General features: G+C 35.5%; 1 protein-coding gene across 1 annotated transcript; it reads right to left on the bottom strand.

Moving 5' to 3' along the window:
• Positions 1 to 2,987: 2,987 nt before the first annotated feature.
• Positions 2,988 to 7,520, bottom strand: LOC140157147 (tyrosine-protein kinase receptor Tie-1-like). The gene is made up of 4 exons (XM_072180229.1): positions 7,402 to 7,520; positions 6,743 to 6,854; positions 4,027 to 4,129; positions 2,988 to 3,265 (listed from the first exon to the last, which is right to left on the bottom strand). Exons 1-4 carry the CDS (start codon positions 7,513 to 7,515, stop codon positions 3,160 to 3,162), a joined length of 435 nt encoding a protein of 144 aa, XP_072036330.1. The 5' UTR covers positions 7,516 to 7,520; the 3' UTR covers positions 2,988 to 3,159.
• Positions 7,521 to 8,843: the final 1,323 nt, after the last annotated feature.

Genomic DNA, 8,843 nt, shown 5'->3' with positions numbered 1-8,843 from the left:
CCCTTCCCCAGATTCTTCCCCTACTGAGATCCCAAAAAATGGACCCAAAAGGGACAATTTTAGGCTGGTTGCTATCTATATGATAATACTTTTCCTTATTTTCTTGTTCCCTCCTTTCCCTGCCTGAATATAGGTGTGTTGTCGGACCCAGAAACTTCTTTATACAACTGTTAGGCTGTGGGTTGTTCTATTCTGTCTTCCCTAAAAACATCAAATTCTTTCCTAGATGGTACAGTCTGGACACTGAACCTTTGCATCTAAGGACTAATGGTTCAAAGGGAAGACATGCTGGTAAACACCTCTAGGCTCTTTATTATTTTCAGCCTGAGCTACCTGTGATTTATTATTTACAGGGGTGTGAGAGTTCAGCTTTTTTTGTACCAGTACACTTGCTCTGTACAAAAGTATAGGATCTTCCCAAATTGCAGCTTTTTGCTAGGTGTTTTTAGCTTTTTGCTAACTGTTTTCAGCTCTTTTATACAGGTGGTGACTCACATGCCCCTGACTTATAAAGCCTTAGAATTAAAATTCTTCTGTAGCAGAGTTCGGAGATTGCCACTGAACTACTAGTATTGCATCTAGGCCTAGGGAAGGATAATCAAGGATTTGGATCTGAAGCTGAGGTTTAAAAGGGAAGATAAACTTGGACAATAGAGCTGTTAACTAATTGATGGTTCTGTCTTCCTTAGAATCCCAAATGCTTCCCTAGATAGGCAGATGTCCAAACTAAAAAGAAAATGGATTTTGTATGAAATATGCAAAGCAGAGCTCCCTTAAAATCTTTGTGTGCATTATTACCTATAGTATGACCAATAGTCACTATTGCCCAGGCAGAGAAGAATTACTGACCCAACTTTCCCTCAAAAGTATTATTTTTGGGATGGGAATGGGTAAAAATTCACCTACCTTGTACTGCCAGCCAGTGACCATCTATTTCATTCCAAAAATAGCCATAAAACATAATAATACATGTTCTAGTTATACATTTTCCCCCAAATCATTTATTTTTAATCTTCCTTGAATCCTGTTGACTTTCTTCAGTTTTTCCCCTCTATTTTTTTTCTTTTTCAAAATGCAAAATTCTTCCCCAAAGGGGTAAAATTATTCCCTCCCCTTTGGGGGCGATTAACGGAAGAATAGACGCCCCTGGTTCCTTTGAGTACTGAGTTCTGGTGCTAACTGAAATCTATAATCTCTGTTACGGCTTCTAATGGGTTTGCAAACTGGTATTGGTTTTGTGCAGTGGTCAATGGTCTCCTTTTTCGGCTCTCCGGCAGTTCTGAAGACCTACATTTGGGGATCATTGAATAGATTATGATAATGTATTCAAAATTTGAATTCTCACATTTTCATATAAATACTGTCTAAGTTAGATGAACACATAAGGGTACAAACCAAAACTTTGATGACATCCTATAAAACAAATATTTTAACTAGATTTTTACAAACGTAATAGGACTTCTTGATTCACCCCTCCCCCACAAAAAGACTTTCATTTTAGATGTCATCAAACGTTTGGTTTGTTCCCTATTAGTGTCAATTATTTCCAAACCAGTGAATAAATATTTGTTTTGTTCATTATGTGGATGATGATTTTGATATTTCAATTTTTTACTATGTCTTAAATGAACTATTATAAGTGCAGCAGTACTACTGTTTATTGATCATTGTTGTAATGATTTGAATTTTGTACAAAATAAAATGATTAATGTAACAAATTCAAACCAGGAAAATATATAATCATTTTGTCTTCATCATTTTGGGGAATCAATTCGTCGCTGTTTTGACATACTGTCCTATACCGAAAAAATGCAGTTTTGAGAAAATCACAGTTTTTCCAGTTTTTGAAGACCCACTGGAGAGCACCAAAGTAAAATATGTTTATTATTATCAAAGAATATAATTAATAATATATCTGTCTTTGTTCTCAACATAATACAAACTTTTTATTCATTCACTAATTAGAAGTAATCTGCAAACCCATATGACAGTATGCCAAAACATGCACAATTTGACAACATATGTATTAATAATGATACATCATGTGATATGGCAGTATGTCAAAACAATAAGGAACTGCAGTTACATTGTGACCTATGGCAACATATTATGATACGACTGTATGCCAAATCACAGAACGAAGTTTTCAAGCAGGTGGTACATAAAAACCATGGCATATCACACTAATTAGTGCCATATCTCATTAACTAATTACATTTAGGTCTCAAAACTTTGTGAATATATAGAGTTTCATTCATAGATTTTGAAACTTTTATATAATTCATTTTGCCCAAAAATCATCATACGACAGTATGTCAATTTAAAACACTTTTAAAAAAACAAATTATAATAGGTTGAAAACTCAAAACTGTACAATCGTCATTGGGCATACAGGAAAAACCTATGTACTTGTGGCCCTTGAACATGTATAAAACAAAATTACCAAGTGGTCACATAGGATTTTGCTTTAAACATGATCGAGACTTATGATACATAAAAGGGTAGAAGGTTAAAAACCATGGTGCAATATGTATAAAAGAAATCAAATAAATGACAAATCTTTCTTTCTGGGAAATGAAGAAATTTTACAATTTTTATGAAGATATCTCAAGAGGGGAGGGGTTAACAAAATATGTACAAAAAGTGGTGACAATTTTGAATGACCCCTTATTGAGTTGAAATTATACCAATTAATACATGATGTATAGTGATTGAGCCAGTACATTTAGCATGGCAAGCATCCACAAGTGCATTGATTTATCTTTAGTATTATTGTGATTCTAACAGCCTCTTTTTATGGAATGTTCAGTATCCACGAAAAAAGCTTATTACAAAAATTTCAGTAGGTTTTTGATTTTGCATTTTCGAGTTATTGCATGATATGTGTATGACATATGCTCCATCATAGGCCACTGTGTTGTAATTTTGTTCTGTTAAACAGAACATAAATACATATTTGATGATATTTTTGCCAATTGAATGAATCTGCAAGAAAATTTTTGCACACAAACATTATGTATCCAGAGGTTTCTGATGCTATAAAAATCTTAACCTTTTTTTAGAATAGTGGGGCACATGAGGCTGTAGATCCCAAAATGTTCCTTTAAGAGATGTCTCATCAAATAGTTCAGATACAAAAAGGGGGAAAATGTTGATATCTCATTCAAGAGTTTTTAATTCTTGAGCCAATAGTCTTTCCAGCCTGTTAAAATCAGGTCGTCTAGATGGGTTCTTGTTCCAACAGGGACTCATGATTCTGTCAAACCTAGAGAGAGAAAAGAGGAAGAAAAAAGAACAGATGAGATATGAAGATCGATATTATGCTAGTGCAGTTGATTCTTAAAATTGTAATGCTCAAAAACATTTTTTCTTCGAATAGGCCTTTATGTACAATTTCACAAAAATGTTCATGTCGCAGAAACATTGGTTGAATCCAAAACGCAAAATTTTGATGCCCTGAAAATATCATACTTTACACTACACCAGGCACAAAAAGAAACTTGTCAGTTATATTCATCCTTGCTGTTCAATAACTTGATAATTTTGGATTATTCTGAAATATACATTTTGTTAATTGGACTTTTCTTTCTCATTTGACACCCTGTTCGTGAACATTGAGCAGAATTGACCAAGATATGCGCCTCCAAACTCTCAAACCCCAAAATGAAAAGTTGCAATTTTAACGATTCAATTGTGCCTGCTACACCACGTGCTTTATAGATTGGCCCGTGGTGCTTGTGTGCAATACAACGATGCGTTCCCATTAAAAATCGTTGAAAATGCAACTTTTGATTTTGGGGTTTGAGGCTTTGGAGGCGCATATCTTGGGTCAATTCTTGTTCGTTTTTCACGAACAGGGTGTCAAATGAGAAAGCAAAGTCAAATGAACAAAATGTATATTTCAGAATAATCCAAAATTATCAAGTTATTGAACAGCAAGGATGAATATAACTGGCGAGTTTCTTTTTGTGCCTGGTGTAGTCTTAAATTTACATGTTTCCCCCAATATTTTGTTTTAGTAATTACCATCTCTTTTCACAGTCTTTTGGACAATCTAATCTCAGCACACCTTTCTGTACATCTCTGGCGGTTGCATGAGTGCTTGTATAATGAGCATATGGTTTGCTACCTGTGAAATGGAAAACAAATTGCAAACAGTAAAGTGAGAATTACTGGATTACTCATTAGAGAATCCCAGGTGAGGGGGGCTCAAATGTTATCATACAACAAATGATGTGCCTGCTATTAGATGCCTTTTTCAAGAGAAATCTCACACCCAAATGACCTGCTTTTGTAGGACCTTATCACCTAAGATAATGACTCATCTTTTTCAATCATTTATGATCCTATGACCATTAATGCAAAATTGCTGCTACAGTGTAATATAAATTTCTTCTTAAAAAGGGCAAAAGTGGACACAGATCTTCTCTTTCTGCCTATGACCTGCTTGAAGACCTACACTGAATGGACTTCCTTTTCACATATATTATAGTAGGGATAACCATCAAAATTTCATGTTGACCCTATTGCTACAAAAGATTGTTTTCTGAGTAGAACTAATCAACAGAAGTATTTTGGTGGTTAAATGGTCAAAATCGGTCAAAAACTTTTCAATTATGAATTATCAAAGTTTCCCATTCTGACCGGTCATTGGAGCGAAATAAAATGACAAGGTCCAAAAATAGCAGTTGGGAGCAAAATTGGCATAAGCATATATTTACCTTTATATATTTCTTTATTTTAACATATTTGCAAACATGAAACAAGCATATTGTGAAAGTATCAAAGGGTTTCTTATGAAATGGCACTTAACTAGTCACTGGCATAACTTATTTTTTCAAACCAAGGCATTGAAATCATGCATTTAGAGGACATTTGCCAAAAATCATCCAAGATAGCCGATATGGCACAAAATCAAAATTGCACTAAGTAGGTGAACTTTTTTTTTCACAACCAAGAATTTCAATGTTATTGGGTTTAAGGGTAGACGAGGTATTGTTGGTCGAAGCAACCTAAAAATCGATTTTCATTATCTAGGTCAATATATTATTGAAAATTAACACCTTGATGTTTTGCAAAAGTTCATTCTACAAATCGTATACTTTGCAAACTTGCTTAATTTATTGCTGTTAATTAGTTATGTACGTTTTACAAAAGTGTTGTTGTTTCAGCGTTCTTTACTACGTAACTCAAGAACCACAGCACCTATAAAAGTATATCTGTGATATTTTAATTCTTCTACACGCTCACTATGAATTGAGCAATGCAGTTTTTGCCAAAGCTCACTACCATTCGTAAGATGCTGTGAACTACCAAATCACAACAGTTTAAAATAATTAATAACCTTAATATGACCAATTAGTAGGTGTATGTAAACAAAATCTTAAGTTTTGAAGGTCATTGACTCATTCACAACAATAGAGATTATCCTCATCATGCTCATGTGTATTCCTGTAGTATTCCTCATTCAAACCAAAGTAGAATACATTATGAGTATCTTTGTTCAAACCAATTCAATGCTTGACCTCGGAGTTACCTGCATGACTATTGCGGGCTATTTTGAAACAGTTATGGTTGCACATTCAGGTACTTCTTTTGAAAGTCCTAAACAAGGTATAGCCAGCAGCAAGTTGTAGATGTTATAGGCCTAAATATAAGAAAACGTTTAGGGTTAAGATCAGGTGAACAATACATCGAATGAGCACGAAACTTCACATTTATGTTCAGAAAGGTGTCTTCTTAACATGATTTGAAAGGAATATAAAAATTCCAAAGGGAAGCTGGTGATTTAATTTGTAACTGGAGATCTACTTGTTCAATTTTTAACCTTTTTACAGAGGGTATGATAGAGGTATTACTGGCAACTCTGCCAAATTACAGCTCAGTAGGCCACGTTTTCACCTGATCTTACTGATTTGAATATTTTGTGCCATTCTTGAGCAGTGCTAAACTCAGCCACTGGCAATTAAGCGCACTGTGGCGATGGACCAATTTTGACTCGCACTTACAGAAAAAAAAAGAAGTTATGTTGCTGTAATTTGCAAGATAGTTACAAAATATAATTGGCAGTAACTTCCCCAAATTTTACAGAAAAATATTGAAAAATAAAAGAATGAGATCAATTTAGAAATGTATGTGCAAGCAGTGCACAGTTGAGCTCCCTGCATGTCTATGGGAGTGTTCTAATCAAGTTGATGGTTCATTGGTCATCCCTAATTATAGAGAGCCCTTACTTTAATAATCCAGCAGGCACAGGTATGCGCCTTTATATTCAAGTGCCCCTCCCCCACCTCTCCCCAGTATACACCCCTCCCCATAAAAGAAAACAATCATTGGATGATAGATGGGTACCCAGCAAGCACAAAACATTTTATAGAAAATGTTTTATTGTCAGCTTTACATAAAGGGTGTAAAGCATTTTAATAACATTCAAAAACATTTTTTTAATGTTACTTAGTGTTGACAAAAATGTTTCCCCAAATAGTATTTAAAAACAACATTTTGTCAACATTTTTAAATGTTGTAATGTTTTTTCATGTAAAACACTTAAAAAACGTTTTCAGGTCCTTTTATATAACTTGACATTTAAATGTAATTAAAACATTTTGACCAAAATCCAAAACATGTTCATTACAAGTTTCTAAGGATTTTAAAACATTTTGGTGTTTGCTGGGTTGAGTTAACTTTTGTGGACATTTTTTTCCATAATATCAGTTTCAACTCAAGTCTGTGTAGAACCTACCTTTTGAGAACAACTCCCACATGACCACACCAAATGCCCATACATCAGACTTGGTGCTAAAACAGCCCTGGGCTAAACATTCAGGAGCCATCCAGCGTACTTCAAGACGAATCTAGAGCAATGAGATATGAGTATCATAGATAATGGCAAAATCATGGTATGGAATCACTCATTAATCAAAGGACATGTATGTGAAGATGCCAAGACCCCAATTCAGGCTTCTTAATAGTTTTTTGACCCTCTGACAGATCTCAAGCCCGGGATCTCAAGACCCAAAATTCAGTATATTCTATTTTTCTCAAGACCCCTTTTCCAAAATGTCTGAAATATTATGCTCAAATGTAAAAACAATGGTAATAATTAAGGACTTTGAACTCCACAATGTGCATTTTGCTATCCAGATGTCATATTTCTGCTTATTTCTACTTCCAAAACCTCCATTTTCATAAAGTTATCTAAATTGGCTCCTTAAGGCCCAATGTTCACTACTCCAAATTAGAAGACCACTGCTCAGTGCCATTTTCCCAATCAGTTCCTCAAAACCCTACTTTCAATATTTTGCACCACACAACAAACAAAGCTGTACATACTTGTACCAAATTGAAAGCTTGATGCTCTCAAGCTCATCATCAAGTTTTGACAATTATATTCTCACATACCTTTTCTTTTTCAATAAAGGTCGTCTCTCCCCGTAATGTCACAGCCAATTCAAAATCTGATATTTTGCATATTACTTTTCCATGTGTACTGGGGTGAGTATCCTCCATAACCATAATATTCCGAGTGCCTAGGTTTCTGTGAACCACCTGTACAAAGAAGGTTAGATTAAGTTTACAGTGATTGTTTAGTTGGGAGCAATACCCATGGGAGCAATGGCTATGGCCACATGGGACATTTTTCCAGTTCCCCACCCCCTCAACTTGGGTTTTCCCCACAAATCGGAACAAAACATGACAGAAAATCCCACTATCAGGGATAAAAAATGCCAAATTTTAAAGTTTCAAATGTTTGCACCCTCCCAGATTTCCCCTCCCCCCATTACTATTACCCCCCCCCCCCCCCCGAAATCTGAGTGCTACCGTGCTGGTGTAGAGCATGGTTACAGGTACTTACTCACTAGCTAAACCTCCCCTTTACCCAATGACACCCCAACATAGGCGTAGATCCCCCAATAGTTTGATGGGGGTGGCCCATACAATCATACCCCCAATGTTGATGCCTGTATGTGCTTTCTGACCAAATTAACCTGATATTTGGCCATTTTAGCGTAAAAAGTGCAAATTTCCACGTGCTTTGCGCGCATGTAATTCCACTTTTACACCATATCTCGCCAGTTTATCTTCAATATGGCAAAATTTTTCATGCATTTGTACCATAATCTTATGTTGCCAAAAGGTGCTAGATTCACTATACTTCAAGATTTTTTGCCAACCCCATCCCCCATGTCAAAAGGAAATCTACGCCACTGCACCCACCCGTAAACTGACCTGATGATTGGCCAAGTGCTTCATTCCGCAACATATTTGGTGTGCATAATCCAGTAAATCAACAGGTTTGAGGTAATCGCCATTTTGTTCCATATATTCCAACAAGCCTTCTCTTGCATGCTCCATAACAATGTGAATGTAGTATGGATTTTGATCATAGGCACTAGCACCTCCTTCATTGTCATCTGGTACTGATGAACCTGAATATGAAATGAGTAACTTTTTTTTATATCAACTACAAAATGGCAAGAAAACAACAGAAAATGAAATTTAAATTAATTGCCAATTTTAGGCAGACATGTAATTTTTCAAGATATTAATTAATTATCATGTTTCCTTACCATTAAAAATATGTTTTAGACAGCAGTGATGGCATCGGGGCTGGGGGCATTTGAGGAGAAAAGGGAATTTCAGGTGGGTCAAAAATCATGAAATTTTTGCAAAAAGCTATGATTTTGTTTTTGTTTTTATTGGGGGGTCATCGGGGATCTGACTGGGGAATTTCCCCTGTGGTGCTACCTCTTTGTGGCAAATTATTTGACAATCCTAACTGAAGCAAACTAAACAAAAGTCAAACAATAAAGAGTGGGTGGAAAAATGCTCCATTGTCATTG

Source organism: Amphiura filiformis, chromosome 7, assembly GCF_039555335.1.
Source record: "Amphiura filiformis chromosome 7, Afil_fr2py, whole genome shotgun sequence".
NCBI classification, from domain to species: domain Eukaryota; kingdom Metazoa; phylum Echinodermata; class Ophiuroidea; order Amphilepidida; family Amphiuridae; genus Amphiura; species Amphiura filiformis.
This window is presented reverse-complemented; position numbering and strand designations above follow the sequence as displayed.